Raw genomic sequence first — 23155 nt, forward strand, 5'->3', positions numbered from 1 at the left:
CATTAATTTTTAACAAGGGTTTACTACCCACACCTCTAGTTAGCGGGGGTAGGGAGGGTAGCTTGCTACTGATCCCGCTCACACACCTGTGATTGAGCTCACTTTGCTTGGAGGTAGGACTTCAAGGGGGATAGGGCTGGCAGGCAAGTTTGGTTAAATAGCTGAGGTTTGTATAGTTAGGAAAAATACAAATTATCTACAAATTTGTCATTTGTTCCGTAACTGGAATACAAACCACGCTATTTCATAGGGGTGACTCACCCATTAGGAAGGGTGGACGTCCCAGCCAGTCTGGCTTTTTGGCTTTGCCCGGGGGCTCCTTATCTGAGTGTGTTAGCACTCAAGAAATAATGAGCCCCTGCACCTCGCTAAAACCTTGCTAAGCAAGGTCTGCGGCCTACGCAAGCTGTCTGTGAAGGTATGTAGAAGTGTGACTCATCCTAGAAAGTTGTTCCGAAGTTCTTTAGATGAAAACTTATGCACTAGGATTTTCCCAATACCACCTCGTCAGGGTATGGGGACATAATGGTATTAATCTTAATACTAGGAACACAAGGGAGCATGGTTTTACCTGCAGTGGTTTAAGGTCAACTATGCAGAGAACCCAGGATGCTGCTTTCCCCAAGAGAGGGGATGATGAAGAAAAGAATAAGGGCCGGTCAAACCTTTTCATTCATGCAGACTAAAACCGGGTAACAATGCCCTCATCCTTCTGCTACTTGTCCAATAAGGAGCTTGAGGTTTTAAACCAGCTGTTGTGCAGCCACCACAGGACTGATAGAAAAAGTATCGAGTCTCCTGTGGGTCACGTCTTGCAGGTAGTGGGATGTGAACGAGTTCTGTTGTTTCCACACCCCAGCTTGAAGAACCTGCGTCACTGAAAAATTTCTTTTGAAGGCCAGGGACGTAGCTATGCCCCTGACATCATGTGCTCTGGGGCGACGTAACGGAGGAGGGTCTGGATTCAGTGCAAGGTCAATGATCGTGCGAATCCATGCTGAGATGGTGTTCTTGGTAATTCTCCTTAGTCCTTCCTGTGCTGACGAATAGTGCTGGCACACGAGGACGGGCTGTGGTTGTTCTCTTGAGGTACAGCCTCAAGCCCCTTACTGGGCATAGTAAGAGATGGTCTGGGTCATCTGTTACAGTACGGAGACTAGAAATCCGGAAGGAGTCGAATCGAGGATCCGCCACTCCCGGGTTCTGAGTCTTAACAATAAACTCAGGGACGAAGCTGAACGTTACCTCTCTCCATCCCCTTGAATGGGCGATGTCATATGAGAGACCATGAAGTTTGCCGACTCGCTTGGCCGAGGCCAAAGCTAGCAGGAACACCGTCTTCCAAGTTAGGTGGCGATCTGATGCCTGACGTAATGGTTCATGGGGAGGTCTCTTAAGAGACCTGAGAACTCGAACCGCATTCCATGGGGGGAGGTCTCTTAAGAGACCTGAGAACTCGAACCGCATTCCATGGGGGGAGGTCTCACTTCCGACGGGGGGTAGGTAAGTTCATAACTCCGTATGAGTAGAGAAAGTTCTAGCGATGAAGAAATGTCCATTCCTTTCAGTCTGAAGGCGAGGCTTAAGGCTGAGTGATAGCCTTTCACTGCCGAGACTGATAGGTGCATTTCTTCACGCTAATACATGAGGAACTCCGCTATTGCTGGAATAGTGGCATCGAGTGGAGAGATACCCCTTTCACGACACCAACCACAGAAGATTCTCCACTTTGCCTGGTAGACGACTGCTAATGATTTCCGCAGATGTCCAGACATCCTGATCGCAACTTGTTGCGAAAATCCTCTCTCAGGGAGGAGATGCTGGATAGTCTCCAGGCGTTAAGTCATAGTGAAGCTACGGCTTTGTGGAAGATGTTGGCGTGTGATTGTTTGAGTAGATTGTGTCGTGGAGGGAGTTCTCTTGGAGGCTCCGTTAGGAGTTGCAGAAGGTCCGGGAACCATTCTGCGTGATGTCGTAGGGTCATTGATAGATTGACCGATGTTCTGGTCTTGTTGAGTACCTTCCTTATCAGACAGAACGGGGGAAAGGCGTAAACGTCAATGTTGTCCCACCGTTGTTGGAAAGCATCTTGCCAGAGAGCCTTGGGGTCTAGGACTAGGGAACAGTACAGCGGGAGCCTGAAGTTCAGGGCCGTTGCGAAGAGGTCCACAGTCGGAGAACCCCACAAAGTCAGGACTTTGTTGGCTAGTAGATGATCCAAAGACCACTCGGTATTCACTATCTGAGATGCTCTGCTCAGGTTGTCGGCGAGCACATTCCTTTTGCCTGGAATGAAGCGTGCCGATAGTGGTATCGAGTGGATTTCGGCCCATCTCAGTATCTCTACTGCTAGATGGGATAGTTGCTGCAAAAAAGTACTTCCTTGCTTGTTGATGTAGGCCACTACTGTGGTGTTGTCGCTCATCACCACCACAGAGTGACCCGCCAGGTACTGTTAGAACTGTTGAAGGGCCAGAAAGACAGCCTTCACCTCTAGGAGATTTATGTGGAGGTACTTTTCTTACTCTGACCAGAGGCCTGAGGTCGTGTGGTGCAGCACGTGGGCACCCCACCCTTTTTTTTGAAGCGTCTGAAAACAGCATCAAATCCAGGGGGAGGACGAGAAGATCCACTCCCTTTCGTAGATTCTCGTCTGTCACCCACCACTGGAGGTCTGTCAGTTCCGTATGTCCCATGGGGATCTAGATGTCCGGGGAGTCATATGTTTGATTCCACCGGGACTTGAGTCGCCACTGGAGGGATCTCATCTTGAGGCGACCATTGGGAACTAGACAGGCCAGCGATAAAAGGTGACCGAGGAGTTGTAGCCACGATTGGGCTGGAAGTTCTCGTCTGAGAAAAGGTCTTGCGACCTTTCTCAGCCTTGCTATCCTGTCGTCTGATGGGAAGGCTTTGTGGAGAGAGGTGTCTATTATCATGCCTAAGTATACCAGTCTTTGAGTAGGAAGCAGAAAAGACTTCTCGAGATTTACCATGATCCCCAGATCTTGGCAAAGTCCCAGAAGTAGGAGGAGACGGATGCCGATCCTGTGTGCCCACGACGATATCAGGGTGAACACTCTGGTGAAATCCTGAGGTGCTGTGGAGAGACCGAAACACAGCACCTTAAACTGGTAGATCTTGTTGTTTAGGCAGAATCTTAAGTACTTCCTTGAAGACGGATGGACTGGGATCTGGAAGTACGCGTCCTTTAGATCCAGTGTGCACATGAAGTCTTGCGGTCTTACTGCTAGTCTGACCGTGTCTGCCATCTCTATGCTGAACAGAGTTTGTTTGACAAACTTTTTCAGAGCCAAGAGGTCGATGACTGGTCTCCAGCCTCCAGACGCCTTCTTTACAAGAAAGAGTCGACTGAAGAAGCCTGGGGATCCATCCAGGACCTCTTGGAGAGCGCCCTTCTTCAACAGGGTCTGGACTTCTGCCCGAAGGGCTTGCCCCCTTGCTGATCCCATGGCAAGGGAGTTCAATGACACTGGATTTGTCGTCAGGGGAGGTAGAGATGTTATGAACGGGACATGATATCCTAGACTGATCACGGAGATTGTCCAGGAATCGGCCCCAAGTTGCTTCCACCTGTTTGCGCAACTTTGTAGGCATCCCCCTACTGGTGGAAATGCAGGGGGACTGCCTATCCTAGCATTTGCGGCTTCGGCTGCTCCCTCTAGGATTCTTGCCTCCCCTGGAGGACTTTTTGCCTTTTCTGTCTTTGACAGGAAAGGGCTTAGACAGCATTGTCTTCGCTGCAGTTGTCGTCGTAGTGGTCTTAGTTGGACGGGACTGCTGTGATGCTGGAGGTTTATAGGGCTTAGATGTTATAGCCCTATGGAGGAGGGAGTCTTGATGGGACTTCCTCCACCTCTCAGCAGCATGTTCCACATCCCTAGGCTCGAACAGAACAGACCCCTCTATGGAGGAATGTCTGAGGCTATTGATCTCGGCGCTAGGGACCTTCTGGTGGAATCTCTCAGCTACTACTGTTCCCGACATTTCAGGATGGTATTTGCCCACAAGTTCGAGACTTGGTGGGCCAGAAACTTGATTGTGCGAGTACCTGAGAGAAGTAAGGTTTCCATAGCGTTCCTGGTACGTTCTTTGGAGAAATCCTCAGATCGTATCAGGATACCTAAGGTCCCCAACCAGATATCAAGCCACGAAATACCTTGCATAGCACACTTCGCAACCTTCTCCTGGTTGAGGATCTCGGCTGCCGTGAATGAGACCTGTCGGTTGGAGAGTCTCTCAAGAGGGACTTCCCTGGTTAACTTCCAGCGAGTGGTGAAGTGGAAGAGCTAAACCAGGCTCCTCTAGGATCTCGAAGTACCTCCTCTGCTGGGCGATCTTGTCCCTGGTACTCTTTACCCCTTGAGACCAGGGCAGGGCTACACTGGTCTTAGAGGGTTTTTGAGTACCAAAGACCATGTCTTTGCCCTCTCGAGGGGGGATCTCCAGGTCGTAAAACCCGTTGAGAGCCCTCATTAGAGTCAGAACCTGCCAAAACGCGTGTTCTGACTCCTGCTGGTCTCCTCCTGTTGTAGGACTTGCAGCGAAGTCTCCTTCTATCCCCAAAGGCTCTTCTTGGGGAGAGTCGCGGACATTCTCTGAGTGGCTGTCTGGCTCCATCCTAGCCCTAGTGGAGAACTTTGGCAATGTTTTGGAGTCTTTGCATTCCTTCCGGGGAAGGATGTAAGACTCCAACATTGATGCGGGTGGCATATCCCTTCTATTCCCGGACTGTGTGGAACTCTCGGCATGAAGAGGTTTCCTCCATTGGTGCGATGGGGAAAAATCTCTCTTCGCGTGGTTCCCTTGGTGACGGGAGATCTTCGTCCAAAAGGGAAGGAGAGTCAGTCTGAGAAGTAGGAGGAACTTGCCTTGAAGGTCTGCATGGAGTCAGTTTCGCCCTCGGGGAAGTGACCGCGTCCAGAACTCCTCTTTTCCTGTTCAAAGGGGTTGAGGAAGCCATGGTTCCGTGTCCAAGATCAGAGAGGACAGGCTTGAAAGCCTGAGTTACGGCTCTGATCAGGGCATTGAACCAGGGCTGTTGGCTGACAGACGCACTGTCAGACATACCCCCTGAAGGGAAAGGGATTGAAGGATCCCTGGGAGGAGTCACTGGAATGGGTGGGTTTGCCTTCGGAAGTAGCTTTGGGATCCTGAACCCCTCTGCATGCTTCCCTTCTCCCACAAAGCACGGTGGTATGCGCTTGCGGGGAGGGGAATGAGGCGATAGCAACCTTGACAGACGTCATTCCTTGTGGTGTGCAGGCTCGCGCGCGGGAGAATATTGATGCTCGTGCGAGGGAGAATATTAGCGCTCGCGCGAGGGAGAATATTGGCGCTCGTGCGAGGGAGAATACTGGTGCTCGTGCGTGGGTGAATATTCGCGCAGGCGCGCGGTAGTGTTCGCGCGCGTCTGTCAAAGACTTAGGGTGCATGTGCGCAAAAGAATGTCTCGGAGTAGAATCATGATGGGCGTGCGAGAGCGCGCGAGAATGTTGGCGCGCATCCTTAGGAGAGAGAGGGCGCTCGTGCGCATGGCACGCGCGCGTATCTCTGTGCTTCTCCTGCGCGCAGGTGAGCGCTGGCACGTTGGTAAAAGATGGCGCGCAGGTGAGCGCTGGCACGTTGGTAAAAGATGGCGCGCGGGTGAGGGCAGCAGAGCTGTTGTCTCACCTATGAACTTCAGTGCAGGAGATTGAGGATGCGCAGGTTTTGCCTGGCGCGCAAGATGGCGCTCAGTAGAGCGTGATGTAGAGCGCGCATGTTGGCATGTGGGAGAGCACTGGCGCACAGAAGAGCACTAATGCGCAGGAGAATGTTGGCGTGTAGGAGAACGTTGGCACGCAGGTGAGCGCTGGCGCATAGGTGGGCACTGGCGTGTAGGCACAGAGCGCGTCGGTGCAGGTGAGTCCTGGCGCGCAGGAGATCGTTGGCGCGTGGTTCAGATCTGCTCCTGTTGGCGCGTGGTTCAGATCTGCTCCTGTTGGCGCGTGGTTCAGATCTGCTCCTGTTGGCGCGTGGTTCAGATCTGCTCCTGTTGGCGCGTAAGCGCGTTAGGTTGTTGCCCTGCGTTAGGGTGAGCAAGATGGGTGGTGCGCTGCAGTGATGGGGCCTGACGAGCTACTAATGAATGTTGGTCAGATTGCGTGGGCGCGTGGTATGTGGTCCGTTGGTGCGCAATAGCGCACTCAGGTGGAGCCTTGTTAGGCCCATGCAGGAACGGAGATGGAAGGTCGGCAGGTCAGTCGGGTGGAAGGTCGACGTGTCTGCAGAGAGGTCCAGGACCGAAGTCACAAGACTGGTTGCAGGTGCAGTGATGGACAATCGGTCTAGAGGCTCCTTTGCGGGGGACTGCATAGACGACGTTGAACCAAAGAGGCGCCTCCTCACCGCAGGTGAAGAAAGACCTCTATGGCGAAGAGGCCTTCCGACGGATGCGCCCTCTGGGGGCCGTTGGATCAGCAAGCTGTCCTCCGAAGAGGAGTCTCTGTAAGTGGAGTTTCCCGAGGGGGAGAAACACTAGCAGGAGAGACTGATGATGAACTTAGTTTCCCCCTCGTAGGATGGTCAGGAATGGGGGAAGCTAAGCCATCAGCTACCTTAGAGTCTAGAATAGCAGAGGAGATGTGTGATGCCGTATGGGACACCTCTGACACAACAACGTCGACAAGAGTCAGGGGATCTACCTCTGACGGTGACGACGATTGCTTGACAGCAGCACCCAGGCGTATGTATCAAGCAAAACCTCTTTGGAGGGCGAACCCGTGAGCCCCAAGGAGGACCAAATCTGAAAGAGGGAAGTTAGTGACACAGCCTCCCCTGGGGGTAGAGGTGGAGCTGCTTCGCTAGGGGAAGTAACGTCATCTCTCGAGACCCGAGGTTGGACAGAAATAATTCGGTCTACGCTACTACACGACGGTCTCTCGAAAGAGACCGATCGAGTAGGAGCTCCGGAGGAGGTTTGGGCGACGGAAGAAATGGCCTTGGGTTTTTCTTCCTTCGAAGCAACTTTCAAAGGAGAAACATCCCGCTTGGACTTCTTCTTCCGCCGTAGTGAAAACCTCTCCCACTGGGAGGCAGACCACTCACTACACTTGTTGACACTATCACACCGTTGGCCCCTACAAGAAGGACAAATTGCGTGAGGATCGGTCTCGACCGCCAACATGAATGTTCCACAGGGGTGGTCGGGATGACCAGGGCAGGTGCGCATGGTCACAAAGGCCAACTTCACATACACAGTCTAGAAAAAGAAAGAACAAAAATCGTTAATGGCTGCCAAAATGACGGCGAGGATGAGAGCGGACACGTCCGATCACCATCCAAGCCGAGAGCAAAGTGAGCTCAATCACAGGTGTGTGAGGGGGAGCGGTAGCAAGCTACCCTCCCTCCCCCCGCTAACTAGCGGTGTGGGTAGTAAACCCTCGTTAAAAATTAATGGCTCGTCATTTCAGCTACGCCGAAAATACTACCCCTATTAAATAGCGTGGTTTGTATTCCAGTTACGGAACAAGTGTAATTCAGACAACAAATTAATAACAAATAATACCTCATTTGGAGGCATTATATATTAGTACAGAAGGTCACCAACTTACAAACATTCTGAGATACAAACACAAATCTAACTGAAAATAACAGATGAGATAAAGAAATATTGTAGTAAAACAATATTATATCATTTAACACAGTAAGCAAAACAACATTTGTAATAGCCAGATATTTATTTCATATGAAACCCAACTATTTCCTGGCTTCAGGAGCTGCAAATCATAGGCATGGGAAGCAGATTGGGCTTAACCTAAGCCCAAATTTAACAAAATTCGACTTACAAACAGCTTCTTGGAACCAATTAAGTTTGTAAGTTGAGGACCTTCTGTATAGTAATAATTTAGAACTCCTTTCTGTAAAAGGACAATTCTGTTTCCTCCACATAATGTACTTACTATGCCACGTCGGTGTTAAAAATGTTAGGTTCACGACTGCCCTACTTTCCATCCATGTTCTGTAATAGTACATCTGCAAAACAAATGGTAATTTTTCTGGCTCTGGCCCTGATATGTAAGATGGGGTTTCAATATAACAATCTGAAAAAAAAAATTGTGTAAACAAGTAAACAAATGGCAATTCCAATTTTTGTATAGCTGGCCACCAATATCTTGATAAATATTAATTTGCATGCCAAGTAAGATATAAGAAAAGTAAAAAATTAACAGACAACTCTCAAACATTTAAAATAAATTTCTACAAAATAACATACCTGAGGGGTTAATCCTCTCCACCCCACACTGGCCGTATTTATTTGCTTCATTTTTTAGCTGTAAAGAAATCATACATGAGATTATACTGTACCAAAGAAACTGTAGTGAGCTACAAAAAATAATCATGAGCACAGGAAAAACCAGGAATTATTTGAGGTAATTTGTTTCAAAATATATTAATCATTATTTTACAATAATTGGTAGTAGTTATCAAAAAATTAAAGCAACCTGCTTAACTCTTTCTTTAGGAAGTAGACTTTCTAAGAGAAGACTAATTTATCTCCGGCATATTCCAAGACAGTCTCCAAGGAATGATCACCAAAATTAAAGGACCAAAAACATTTGTGAGGAGCAGAAAAGGTTCTTCCTTGTCAATCTTACTACTGAAGGAAATAGGTTTTTGTTCCTTCACTAACAAACCTTTCGTTATTTATATAGATATTCTTTCGGCAAAGCTGGAGAGTAGCCAACAGACTAAAAAGTGCGAGGTGGCAACTTTACCTAACCACTGTAGTGGGTAGGTAGGGGGTGGCTGGGAGTTACACCAGCCACCTATCTCCCCTGACAGCTTGGTGAGCTGCCTCACCTTTCTCTTTTGGCTGGTAGAGAACGGACGTCTCCGCTTTCTCCCTCTTTAGGCTTGGCCATAGATTACAAGAATTGCTTTATGCTATCTTTCTCTTTTCAGGTGTGAGTGCGCTTCTTCCTGAAGGCTCCCATGCGAACGTGTCCTGGCCAGGAAGGTCGCCCTTGTTTCACCTTTATGTCGTCGGTTGAGACCGACTACCATCTGTTGTGCCCAGCCTGCCGGAGACGTCTTTGTGAGCAGGGTTCGCCTTGCGATGAGTGTAGGGAGTGTCCTACCTCCCAGTGAGAGAAATTTTGGGCATCGCAGGAAGAAGAAGGCAAAGCGAGAGCTTTCTCCTCCAGGGACCTCCACTGGCAGGAAAAGAGTTTGGAGTTCTTCATCCCACACTCCTGGATCTCTTCCCAAAGCTCCTCCTTGCCCGTCTTCCTCAGGGAATGGTCGAGTAGGAGCGCAGACCACATAACTCCTTGGCAACCTCAGGGTACTGGGGGGGTTGATGCTTCCCCTAGAGGAACACTTTCACCTCCAGCCTCCGGGGAGCCATTCTGTCTTGCAGATGTACTTCAGGCATGGCCGTCCTTTGGGGGTTTCTGCTCCCCCTTCGAAGTAATTGCTGATGTTTCTCCTTTAGCGCTGTGCGAGGAGAGTTCCGTCCCCTGTGGTCTTAACATCTTTCGTCCTGGATGTGTGTGAAGCCCATCTCTCTCCCTCTCAATCTCCCTCTGCTGGCCCTTCCTCGCGTGGACGAGGTGACCGTTCCCCCTCGCCCCGTCAACAACCTCCTGCTGATGATGAGTCCTCTTGCCATCTTAGGAAGATGTCGTTGCCTAACCCAAAACCTTCTGTTTCTTCTCACAGGCAAGGTTCCAGCTCGCATGCGCTTCCCTTGCCAGCTGCAGACATTTAGGCAGGATGATCCTCCCGCGGACAGCTCTCCATCTGCTCGCCGTTCACCAGAACGAGAGACAACACCTTCTCGTCCTTCTGGATAATCACCTTTACTAGCTTCATGCTCACTCTCCGAACGTCATTTACAGCGTTCAAAGGATCACAGAGATCGCTCGCGATCTCAGTGTTCTTCTTCTTGAAGGCACTCTCACTCAAGCGCTAAGCGCTTGCACCAAAAAACTACAGGTCATCATTGTCTAGGCACTCATTTTCCAGAAGACATTCTTCTTCTCGATCACGATCACTTGCACGATGCTCACAATCAAGAGCCTCACGCTCACGACCACAAGCTAAACTATCACGATCAAGACGATCACGATTGCAGGGTGAATACTCACAATCGCGAGCAAGACACTCATGCTCATAAGTAAGCCGTTCAGGATCGCAAGCAAGGCGCTCAAGATCATGAGCAGGACGCTCACGATCACGAGCAGGGCACTCTTGATCATGAAAAAGACGCTCATGATCTCGAACAAACCCTCCCAGTCCAAGATCCAGATCATCTTCAAGAGGACGTATAGGCACTCGTGCTCTCCATCTGCGCAGCACTCTACACCCTGTTTATCCTGCTGATCCTTCTCCTAAACGACCATTGACAAGACAAGGACTACCCAAAGGACAACATGTACAGAAGCCTCTTCCAAGGCTACCTCCAGCGCCTTTCGAGGCCTGGGATGTCTTCTGTAAACACTCGCTCGCCAACGCAACGCGTTGCCCACCTTTACAGGTTTCCATCTCCTCCTCCAGCGAGTGTCCAAACTGCCCCAGTGCTTCAGAAGCCTGAAAGGCTACCTCCTCCTCGTCCACCATCTATTGCTCACGCAGATGTTTCTTCTGCTCATGATTCACATGCTATCTTGTGCTAATCACGCGCGAAATTATCACTAGCGAACCTGCCGTTTCTGCAAGTGTCTCATGCGCTGAGGTCACAACTGCAAGAGCAAGCAAGGATCTAACACCTCTAACAAGATCCTTCACAACTGACAGCTCTAGCAGTAGGCCAATTCCCTTCCCAGAGGGGTTTAAAGAACCGCAGAACAAGTCCCTGGGTGTTCCCATATCTCCAGACCGTCCTGTGCGGATCACTAGGGAGCATTCGCTTATGCCTAAGAATTTAACTCCTAGAGATGCTGGTCCTTCTAAACGCCAGTCCAGACGGCGTTCTCCTCCTCCTCCTCCCCCTGAAGGAGACTCAGACTCCAGGCTTGTCTAAAGTCGGGGATCTTCCTTCCTGGTTCGCCACCTTGGTGTCAACGCTTCAGAAGTCGCTTGGTGGGGGCCTTCCATCTGCCCCTCCACAGCTGCACCAACCACACTCTACCCGTAGTATTCCCCTGGAGAATTCAACCTCGTTGTCTTCTCACCCTCCTTCTGATCCTAGGAAGAGATCCGCGTAGAGCAGTATTGTCCCCTTGGTACATAAGCCAACTCCAGCTCGACCAAGGACAATCAAGACTCTGGAGCTGTTCCATCTTTAGGATCTATTCCCTTTATGCCAGTTTGTTAGGGCGAAAGGATAACGGCTAAGCGTAAAAGGAGGATGGGGCGTGTTAGTCCACCTCACGCGGACATCATCCAACCCCGTACAAGTTGGGACTTAGGCTCTCCCCTGGAGATCTCTATTCACTCCTTCCAGCCTCAGCCTATCGAGGTTGATCCTCCAGACAAACATCCGGTCTTCCTTCCACCTGAGGAGGAACAGGCCTCTGCTCCCAAGCCTCAGGAATCAAAGGAACCGCAAGCTCCCTCTAAAACTTCCATCTTAGAGGAGCACTTTCATCCAAAGAAAGAGTCGAAGGAGTCTACAACAATTCCCAAGAATACTAAGGCGAGGGAAGCTTGAAGGCAGGAACTGGTAAGGGAATCTCCTGAAGCGGTTCCTTCTCAAGTCCCAGATGAAGACCTTGACCTACCCCAGGCTTCTATGGATGAAAGCTTAGAGGTAGACGATTTCCCGGACACTGATGAGGAATTTCTCCCAAAAGCAGCGAGTCTGAAGTTCCACTCTGAGGTGGAGCATAAGGAGTCGGAATGTGCCTTCTGGAAAGTCCTTGCTTGCATGAGATCCTTTAATAATCTGTCGGATTCTGGCACTGCTCCACAAGATGGCAAGGTCATGGTTCTGGACCAAGTTTTGGGCACCCAAAAACCTCCCAAGACCAGTGCAGTCCTCCTTTGGTTAAAGGGATTAACTGCAGCCAGAAGGAAGGCTATCTCCTAGATAGCTGACGTCTCTAGCTTTCAAAGAAGAGGTTCCTCTTCCGCTTCCTTTCATGTTACAGAGGAAGTACTATGAAATCTAAGATGAACCTCGTTCTAACCTGACTCTTGATCCCTCGGTAGAATTCCTTATCAGGGGTGTCCCGGTTCAGAGACTAGCGTCATTGAGGGCCTCCCTTTCGGCATCTGAGCTCCTCAACATAGAGAGAGGCGCAAAGTACGCCATGCAGGCTGCTTCGTGGATTGACCTATGGTTGGGGTCATTTAGCTAGATTGTTTGATCTGAGGACCTTTCCAAGAAGTCAAGAAGAAGGTCCCTGGAATCCTACCTTTTGTCAGGTACCAGACCTTAGGAGTTCCTCTAGCATCACATGGTCAACCTGTTTGCAAATGCGATTCTCTAGAAAAGGGACACAGTGATTGGAAGGTTCCACGGGCAGGTGCCAAAAGTGGAGGTTACGCACCTTCGGAACTCAACCCTCGCAGGGTCCTCTCTCTTCAATCCTGAAGAGGTAAAAAGAGCAGCTGATAGGTGGAGAAAATCCTCCAAAGATTTTCTCCTCCACAGAGCCATGACTTCTCGGACTTATGGGAGGGTTCCTCAGCCCCTAAAGATCAGCCCAGCTCATCTCATCCCTTGACTTCTAGATCCACAGGCCCATCTAAGGTGTCTAAGCAGCCCTTTCAGTCCAAGGACTAGAAAGGGACCAAACCTTTCAGAGGAAAGAGGTTCAATCTTTGTGCGTATGATTTTAATGTTGAAGGCTGACTTATGTCATTTTATAATTCATCTGTTAATTATTTAACATTGTTCATCTAAACTTGTTTTGTCTTTTACACTTCCATTTCTTAGTTTATTCTTTACTTTTCAGTTTCTTTTCCACACTGACTTGCTTTCCCTTTTTGGGCATTTGGGCTTGTAGCGTTCTGCTTTTGCAACTAGGGTTGCAGCTTGACTTATTAATATAATATTGATAATAATAACTGCCTTGTTTTTCACAATATCATTATCATATCTCACATGAGAAATGCAGCCGTTTTTTATTGTTATGGGTAGCTGGAGCATTCAAGATCTCCTCCTTCCTACCTAGTCAGCTAACTACCTAGTCAGCTAACTACCCAGTAAGGCAGTCCACACTGCACGGGGATTGTCTATTGACAAACCCGAAGGCCCAAAGGGCCAGATAGTTTAATTAAGAGGAACCAGGATCATTTGACTTCAAAGCAAAAGATCAATTTCCATCTGAGAACCTGAAGGCCCCAAGTGGTTGCTTATTATCATCATCATCATCATCATCATCATCATTATTATTATTATTATTATTATTATTATTATTATTATTATTTGCTGTGCTACAACCCTAGTTGGAAAAGCAGGATGCTATAAGCGCAAGGGCCCCAACAGGGAAAATAGCCTAATGAGGAAAGGAAACACGGAAAAATTGAATATTTTAAGAATACAGTAGTAACATGACAAATTCGTAGATAATTTGTATTTTTCCTAACTATACAAACCTTAGCTATTTAAAGTGGGTAATTACTTTCGGCGTAGCTGAAAGGACGAGCCATGAAAATTTAACGAGGGATTACTATCCCACCGCTAGTTAGCGGGGGGTAGGGAGGGTAGTTAGCTACCCTCCCCCCTCACACACCTGTATTGTAAGCTCACTTTGCTTAGAGGTAGGACTTCATGGGGGACAGGGCTAGCGGGCAAGTTTGATTAAATAGCTAGGGTGTGTATAGTTAGGAAAAATACAAATTATCTACGAATTTGTCATTTGTTCCGTAATTGGAATACAAACCATGCTATTTAAAGTGGGTGACTTAACCCTTAGGAAGGGTGGAATAAGTCCCAGCCATACTGGCTTTTGGCTTTGCCCGGAGACTCATTATCTGAGTGTGTCAGCACTCAACAATAAAGAGTCCCTGCACCTCGCTCGCACCTTGCTATGCAAGGGCTGCGGCCTACGTAAGCTGTGTGAGAAGGAAAAAAGTGTGACTCGTCCTAGGAAGTTGACCTGCCTTAAGTTCTTTAGATGGAAACTTTAGGCTAGGACTCTCCCAATACCACCTCGTCAGGGTATGGGGACGCGACAGCATTAACTTAATACTAGGAACACAAGGGAACATGGTTTACCTGCAGTGGTTTGAGGTCAGCTGTGCAGAGAACCCAGGATGCTGCTTTCCCCAAGAGAGGGGAGGATGAAGAAAAGAATAAGGGCCAGGCATAACTTTTCATTCATACAGACTAAAACTGGGTAACAATGCCCTCAACCCTCTGCTACTTGTCCATTAAGGAGCCTGAGGTTTAAACCAGCTGTTGTGCATCCACCACAAGGCCGATAGAGAACGTATCGAGCCTCCTGTGGGTCAGGTCTTGCAGGTAGTGGGCTGTGAAGGTCGTTTGACGCTTCCACACCCCTCCTTGTAGAACCTGCGTCACTGAGAAGTTTTTCTTGAAGGCCAGGGAGGTAGCTACTCCCCTGACATCATGAGCTCTAGGACGACATGATGGAGGAGGGTCAGGATTCAGGGACAGATGGATTGCCTTTCGAATCCATGCTGAGATGGTGTTCTTGGTAACAAAGCCCGCACTTGGGGACGAATTGCAGCTGTTCTCTTCAGGTATAGCCTCAGACTCCTTACTGGGCACAGTAGGAGATGGTCTTGGTCATCTGTTACGGAACGTAGACTCGAAATCTGGAAGGAGTCGAAGCAAGGGTCCGGCACTCCCGGATTCTGAGTCTTAGCAATAAACTCGGGGACGAAGCTGAACGTTACTTCCTCCCATCCCCTTGAATGGGCGATGTCATACGAGAGACCATGAAGTTCCATGAAGTTCGCTAACTCGCTTGGCTGACGCCAAAGCTAGTAGGAACACTGTCTTCCAAGTCAGGTGGCGATCTGAAGCCTGGCGTAATGGTTCGTAGGAAGGTCTCTTAAGAGACCTGAGAACTCGAACCACGTTCCATGGAGGAGGTCTCACTTCCGACTGAGGGCAGGTAAGTTCATAACTACGTATGAGTACTGAAAGTTCTAGCGAAGAAGAAATGTCCACTCCTTTGAGCCTGAAGGCTAGACTTAAGGCTGAGCGATAGCCTTTCACTGCCGAGACTGTAAAGCGCATTGCTTCTCGCAAATACACGAAGAACTCCGCTATTGCTGGAATAGTGGCATCGAGTGGAGAGATACCCCTTCCACGACACCAACCACGGAAAACTCTCCACTTCGCCTGGTAGACCCCTGCGGATGGGGCGGGAAGACACGATGAAGATGACCTGACTGCTTGTCGTACTGCAGGATCCTGTGTGGGAACGCGCTGTGGGTCGCGCTGTGCATCGCACTGTGCATCGCGCTGTGCATCGCGCTGGGCATCGCGCTGTGCATCGCATTGGGCATCGCGCTCGCGCGATAGGCCATTGCCTAGCTCGGGGGGCGATTGCTCGCGCACGTGGGCGATGGCGAGGGGCGCGCGCGAGCGAGGGCGCGCGCGAGCGAGGGCGCGCGCGAGCGAGGGCGCTCGGGCGAGCGAGGGCGCGCGGGCGAGCGAGGGCGCGCGGGCGAGCGAGGGCGCGCGAGCGAGCGAGGGGCGCGCGGGCGAGCGAGGGCGCGCGAGCGAGCGAGGGCGCGCGAGCGAGCGAGGGCGCGCGGGCGAGCGAGGGCGCGCGGGCGAGCGAGGGCACTCGGGCGAGCGAGGGCACGCGGGCGAGCGATGGCGCGTTGGCACGTAGGCGAGCGATGGCGCGTTGGCACGTAGGCGAGCGATGGCGCGTTGGCACGTAGGCGAGCGATGGCGCGTAGGCGAGGGTGCGCGTTGGCGCATAGGAGAGTTTGCCGATGGCGTACAGGAGGAGGAGCTCGTGGGCACGCAGGCGACAGGGCGCATTGGCGCGTAGGCGAGCGATGGCGCGTAGGCGAGCGATGGCGCGTAGGCGAGCGATGGCGCGTAGGCGAGGGTGCGCGCTGGCGCGTAGGAGAGTTTGCCAATGGCACGTAGGAGAAGGAGCTCGTGGGCACGCAGGCGACAGGGGGCGTTGGCGTGCGTTCCGGAGACCTCGGATGGAGTGCAGCCACAGGATCCTGAAGGGCCCGTAAGGGCGAAGCTGTAGGGCGCGTGCGTGCAGGGGGAATATCCCTAGCGAGCGGGTGCGCAGCAGTGCGCTCATCAGGAACAGAAGTTCTGGCAGTGGGCGCCTGGGCACGCGATGGAGACTACGGGCAATGGCGCATAGGCGAGCAGGCGAGGTCCGATGGCGCGCCGGCGATCGTGGAGGAGAGCGATGACAAGCAGGCAAGCATTGGCGAGCAGGAGAGCACTGGCGAGCAGGAGAGCGCTGACGAGCAGGAGAGCACTTGCGAGCAGGAGACCGCTGGCGAGCAGGAGAGCGCTGGTGCACAGGAGATCGCTGACGAGCAGGAGACCGAGGGCGTCCATGGGGTGCATCAGGCCGAGGGCGCGCAGAGGTCCGTTGGCGAGCAGGAGATCGTGGGCGCGTGATCTCTGGAACTGCAGGACGAACAGGAGATCATGGGCGCGCAGGAGAGCGCTGGCAAGATGAGACTGCAGTAGTGCGCTGGCGCGCAGGCGAACGTTGGCGCACAGGGGAAACCTGGCGCTTAAGGGACTTACACACAATGTGTGAAAGCCCCTTTTGCCCCGAAGGGTCCGGTGCCCGTTGGAAAACGGGATGGGTGGGAGCCCACAGCGTGTCAGCAGCCAGGAAAGGTGAGGGCAGGTCAGCAGGTCTGGCAGGCGTAGGAGATCGCAAACAATCTGCGGAGAGGTCCAGGTCCAAGGAAGTAGCAGGAACGGTAGCTGAAGGACGAGGTTCCTCTGCGGGGGACTGCGAGGATGAAGATCCGAAGAGGCGCCTCCTAACACCCTTGTGAGGAGAAGGAAGACCTCAGCGACGAAGAGGAAGGCGAGCCTTACGTCGGATACGTCCTCTGGGAGCAGCAGGCAAACCATCGTGAGGGCAGGTCAGCAGGTCTGGCAGGCGTAGGAGATCGCAAACGATCTGCGGAGAGGTCCAGGTCCAAGGAAGTAGCAGGAACGGTAGCTGAAGGACGAGGTTCCTCTGCGGGGGACTGCGAGGATGAAGATCCGAAGAGGCGCCTCCTAACACCCTTGTGAGGAGAAGGAAAACCTCGGCGACGAAGAGGAAGGCGAGCCTTACGTCGGATACGTCCTCCGGGAGCAGCAGGCAAACCATCGGCAGTCCTCCGAAGAGGAGTCTCTGTCAGTGAACTCCCCCGAGGGGGGGGGAATCACCCGCAGGAGAGACCGTTGGACTTAGTTCCTCCCTCGAAGGATGTTCGGAGGGGGGAGCTAAGCCTTCATCTACAACAGGAGCAGGGGTTTGAACACTCTCATTGGAAGCGTCTGCCACAACAGCCTCAACAATAGACAGAGGGTCAACCTCTGCTACCGCTGGTGACTGTTTGACAACTGCTCCCAACCTGATCATGTCAAACAGGGCTTCCTTGGAGGGCGAACCCTGAGGAAGCCCAAAGCTGCAAAAGATCATCATTATTAACATCAGGAGAAATAATTAAATCCTCCCCCGGGGGAGGAGGAGGAGCTGCCTCGCTATGGGAGGCAACTCCCTTTCCCAAACCCCGAGATCGGTCAACAACAGTACGGCCTACGCTACCACTCGACGGCCTCTCGCGAGAAGCCAACCGAGTGGAAGCTTCGGAAGAGGTTTGGGCTACGGAAGAAGAGTCCTTAGGATTTTCCTTCTTCAAAGAAACCTTTGAAGGAGATATATCCCGTTTGGACTTCTTCTTCCGGCGCCGGGAAAACCTCTCCCACTGGGAGGTAGGCCACTCCCTACATTCCATACATACCTTATCACTCTCACACCGTTGACCCCTACAATAAGGGCATAAGGTGTGTGGATCCATTTCGATAAAAGACATGGGCGGTCAGGTAACCCAGGCCACTTCCGCATTGTAGAGGCCAACTTCACAAAACTCTAGAAAAGAAAAAGCAAAAGCAATGATTAATGGCTGTCGTGTAGGCGAGGGTAACAGCGGCCACGTCCGACTAGCACCCGAGCCGTAAGCAAAGTGAGCTTACAACACAGGTGTGTGAGGGGGAAGGGTAGCTAACTCCCTACCCCCTGCTAACTAGCGGTGGGGTAGTAATCCCTCGTTAAATTTTTATGGCTCGTCCTTTCAGCTACGCCGAAAGTAATTACCCACTTTAAATAGCATAATTTGTATTCCAGTTACGGAACAAATCAAAATAAATGTATCCTATATAAACTATAAAAACTTTAACAATACTAAAGGAAGAGAAATATGATAGAATAGTGTGTCCAAGTGTACCCTCAAGCAAGAGAACTCTAACCCGAGACCGTTGAAGACCATGGTACAGAGGCTATGGCACTACCCAAGACTAGAGAACACTGGTTTGTTTTTGGAGTGGCCTTCTCCTGGAAGAGCTGTTTACCATGGCTGAAGAGTCTCTTCTACCCTTACCAAGAGGAAAGTAGCCACTGAACAATTACAGTGCAGTAGTTAACCCCTTGTGTGAAGAAGAATTGTTTGGGAATCTCAGTGTTGTCAGGTGTATGAGGACAGAGCAGAATCTGTAAAGAGTAGGCCAGACTATTCGGTGTATGTGTAGGCAGAGGGAAAGTGAACCATGAACAGAGAGAAGGATCCAATGTAGTACTGTCTAGCCAGTTAATGGACCCAATAACTCTCTAGCAGTAGTAATCATTTCAATGACAGTGATCGGTTGCAAGCAACCGTCACTGCAAAGGGATGATGAATCTTGTCCACCAACTGGAATGGGAGTTGGTCGTGTATGTTCGCTTACAAGCCGGTAAACACCAGAGTAGCCTAGTTATCTCTAGCAGATTACAGCATTCCAGTGAACCTCCCTAGTTGCTTGCAGTCAAGCAAACTCTCAGTTGCTAACGATCGGTCGCCAACAACTACTGTACTTCTGAGGGACAAGATTGAGACGTACCTTCAGTTATATTTGTCATTCGGGTTATTATATGCATGTCTGGTTGAGGACTAGTAGCCCAAACCAAAATATTTTCCTATATACAGTTTACAGGAAGTTTCTTCAATCTTACCGCCAAAATACCCTGTGAGGGGTATTGCAGGGCAGAATGAAGATCTGGGTGTGGTCGAATGGTTCGTTGCGCCTGATACTCGATTGGAAAACATCAATAAATGTTCGCATACGAGACCTCCTTCTCCCTGATGACAGGTATCCCTTACGATGGGGATGAAGGAGGAGCCCCTAGAGGGCGGGCTACCTATGTAGCGATCACAGTTCAGACCTTTGTCGGTGGTGGGCACTTGCCCGTCTGCCTCATGGGCAGCACAAATGTACCTGCAAGCAAGCTAATACTTGTTTGCTATCAACCATAAATGTAAGCATGAACTGATTCCATTCCATCAGGAATAGAGGCTTCAGGGAATAACCTCGAAGGGTTATGTCTCACAAGACCATTGTGCCCTGAGGGCATGATGGGGTGAGGAAGAGATAGCAAGGGATCGGAGGCCGGCTCCATGTGAGAGTTCCAAAGAGTTCTCTATCCCGTAGAGAGTAGTCAAGAGTTATGACTCACGAGACAGTCTCACAATACTTGGTGTTCTCCGAACAACAAAGGAAAGTAGCGTCCACAAGCGGTTGGAAAGCATTCATATCTGCGGCAATAACCCCGCAAGATAATATCTAACGAGACTCGTAAAACTGCGTTGTGTGCCGGCTGCAAGCAGTCAGCAGGCATCTCCCTCTGCAGCAAAAAAACCCCTGACTGGTAATTCCGAGAAGCACTGGTTGACACTGCTTTCGTACAAGCAGCTTCTAGGTCACCCTCGTACACCAGCAATTAGAGGAACAAGGTAGAAAACCCCGTCCGGTAACTCCAAGGAACACTGGTTGAAACTGCTTTCACTCAAGCAGCTTCTGGGTTACCCTTTTACTCCAGTACTGTATTAGGAAGAATGAGGGTGAAAACCCTCACTGGTAACTCCGAGGAGTACCGATTGCAACTACTACCGTTCTTACGCCAGAGCTATAGGAACGAAGGTAGCAATGCAAAGAGAGCTGCAGCCAGCTAAGGACATGAGAAAACAGTTGGTGTATTACCTCCAGATTCTTGGGAAGGATAACCGTGGTTAATCCTTAGGGAAGCAGATACGCACTCCTGCTGTGCCCTTAACTGTAGTGCTCTCAAAAAACCATTCCTCAGCAGGGAGACCTAAAAGCCCCAAGGAAGGCAAGAGTTGGCAACGAGAGAGACTCCCTGGTGGTGGACACCGTTGCTTTGCTGAGGAATGCGACGATATCTGCACCTATTGATGCATTACCTCCAGAACGGCCATCACTCTTACTCGACAGTCCTTGGAGGAGAACAAGCGAGCAGTGTCACAGTGGAGAGACCGAGCCAACGGAGTAGGAGGTCGGGGTTTCTTCGCCTTCAAGGAAGACCCCAAAGGAGAAGAATTCCCTTTAGACTTCCTCTTCTGCTGCCTACCAAATCTCACCCACTGGAAGGGAGGTCACTCCCGACACTCCGATACTGTACAAGAAGAGTTCTGCAAGTAAGAGAGACTTTGCATGCAGGACAAAGGGAACGAGGAACCGTCGCAGAAGTCGAAAGATAGTGGCGCATTGGCGATCTTCAAGGCTGGACAAGCCCGCAAGATGGAAACACCCCCCCCCCCAAAGAAGTCCTGAACGAAAAAAGTCAAAGCCAGTTAACGGGGAGAGAGAGACAGACAGACAGAATGCCATCCGTCAGCCCCCCAACCAAAAGCAAAGGTGGCAATATAGCACAGGTGTGAGTTTGTGATCGGAGTAGCTGGTACTACCCTTACCCTCTCTTCTAACAAGCGGTAGGTAATTATACCTCGATAAAAGACGTATGGCTAGTTTCCAGCTTCGCCGAAAGTATATTCCCTATAAAGAACAAAATGGTTTGTATAGTGTCGAAATAATGAATGATTTGGTCTTAATAAAAGAGAAATGTTGCAAGACAAGCTTAAAGCAGTTGTAAAGTAAGTTGGAAAAAGATTAAAGGGGAATAGCAAGGCAAAAGGGTACCAAAAACGGATTTTGAGCGAAGCGAAAAATCTATTTTTGGGTGAGATCACCATGTCATCCTGATGGAAGTTCCTGAGGTAGCTTCAAAATGTTATTTTTATAATAAAATTAATTTTTTAATATACTTACCCGGTGATTATATAAGCTGCAGCTCTGCTGCCCGACAGAAAAACTCTACGCTCAAAATCCGCCAGCGATCGCTATGCAGGTAGGGGGTGTACTTCAACAGCGCCATCTGTCGTGCAGGTACTCAGTACTCAATGTAAACACAGAACTCAATTTTCTCCTCGGTCCACTGGGTCTCTATTGGGGAGGAAGGGAGGGTCCTTTAATATATAATCACCGGGTAAGTATATTCAAAAATTTATTTTATTATAAAAATAACATTTTTCAATATTAAACTTAGCCGGTGATTATATAAGCTGATTCACACCCAGGGGGGTGGGTAGAGACCAGCATTAATTGTTTACATTATTATGAGCTAAGGATTTTGTATTTCATTTTAGCAGTTATTCAAAATAACAAACATAAAATAAATAAGTACCTGGTAAGGAAGTCGACTTGAACAATTACTCTGCCTTTTTAAGTACGTCTTCCTTACTGAGCCTCGCGATCCTCTTAGGATGCTGAGCGACTCCTAGGAGCTGAAGTATCAAGGGTTGCAACCCATACTACAGGACCTCATCAAAACCTCTAATCTAGGCGCTTCTCAAGAAAAGAATTTGACCACCCGCCAAATCAACCAGGATGCGAAAGGCTTCTTAGCCTTCCGGACAACCCAAAAACAACAATAAAAACATTTCAAGAGAAAGATTAAAAAAGGTTATGGAATTAGGGGAATGTAGTGGTTGAGCCCTCACCCACTACTGCACTCGCTGCTACGAATGGTCCCAGGGTGTAGCAGTTCTCGTAAAGAGACTGGATATCTTTAAGATAAAAAGACGCGAACACTGACTTGCTTCTCCAATAGGTTGCGTCCATTATACTCTGCAGAGATCTATTTTGTTTAAAGGCCACTGAAGTTGCGACAGCTCTAACTTCATGTGTCCTTACCTTCAGCAAAGCATGGTCTTCCTCATTCAGATGGGAATGAGCTTCTCGTATCAACAGTCTGATATAATAGGAAACTGCATTCTTTGACATAGGCAAAGAAGGTTTCTTAATAGAACACCATAAAGCTTCTGACTGTCCTCGTAAAGGTTTAGTTCGTCTTAAATAGAACTTAAGAGCTCTAACAGGGCATAAGACTCTTTCTAGTTCATTTCCAACCATATTTGAAAGGCTTGGAATATCGAACGATTTCGGCCAAGGACGAGAAGGTAGCTCGTTTTTGGCTAGAAAACCAAGCTGTAAAGAACATGTAGCCGTTTCAGATGAAAATCCGATGTTCCTGCTGAAGGCGTGAATCTCACTGACTCTTTTAGCTGTTGCTAAGCAAACCAGGAAAAGAGTCTTTAAAGTGAGATCTTTAAAGGAGGCTGATTGTAGTGGCTCGAACCTTTCTGACATAAGGAATCTTAGTACCACGTCTAAATTCCAACCAGGTGTAGCCAAACGACGCTCCTTCGTGGTCTCAAAAGACTTAAGGAGGTCTTGTAGATCTTTGTTGTTGGAAAGATCTAAGCCTCTGTGACGGAAGACTGCTGCCAACATGCTTCTGTAACCTTTGATAGTGGGAGCTGAAAGAGATCTTTCCTTCCTCAGGTATAATAGGAAGTCAGCTATTTGGGTTACAGAGGTACTGGTCGAGGATACTGATACCGACTTGCACCAGTTTCGGAAGACTTCCCACTTCGACTGGTAGACTCTAAGAGTGGATGTCCTCCTTGCTCTAGCAATCGCCCTGGCTGCCTCCTTCGAAAAGCCTCTAGCTCTAGAGAGTCTTTCGATAGTCTGAAGGCAGTCAGACGAAGAGCGTGGAGGCCTGGGTGTACCTTCTTTACGTGTGGCTGACGTAGAAGGTCCACTCTTAGAGGAAGAGTTCTGGGAACGTCCACCAGCCATTGAAGTACCTCGGTGAACCATTCTCTCGCGGGCCAGAGG

The 23155-nt window shown here is 49.9% G+C and overlaps 1 protein-coding gene across 2 annotated transcripts in view; it reads right to left on the reverse strand.

The window, feature by feature from the left end:
- LOC137654492 (uncharacterized) overlaps window positions 1–23155 on the reverse strand; it is an 81211-nt gene that overhangs the window by 35056 nt on the left and 23000 nt on the right. For both annotated transcript variants that reach the window (XM_068388160.1, XM_068388159.1), the window contains exons 2-3: window positions 8279–8336; window positions 7965–8105 (exon numbers count right to left, since the gene is read on the reverse strand). In XM_068388160.1, the coding sequence (XP_068244261.1) occupies window positions 7965–8037 (73 nt within the window). In that variant the 5' untranslated portion in view covers window positions 8038–8105; window positions 8279–8336. The remainder of the gene's footprint in view (window positions 1–7964; window positions 8106–8278; window positions 8337–23155) is intronic.

Source organism: Palaemon carinicauda, chromosome 15 (genome assembly GCF_036898095.1).
Source record: "Palaemon carinicauda isolate YSFRI2023 chromosome 15, ASM3689809v2, whole genome shotgun sequence".
Taxonomy (NCBI): Eukaryota; Metazoa; Arthropoda; class Malacostraca; order Decapoda; family Palaemonidae; genus Palaemon; species Palaemon carinicauda.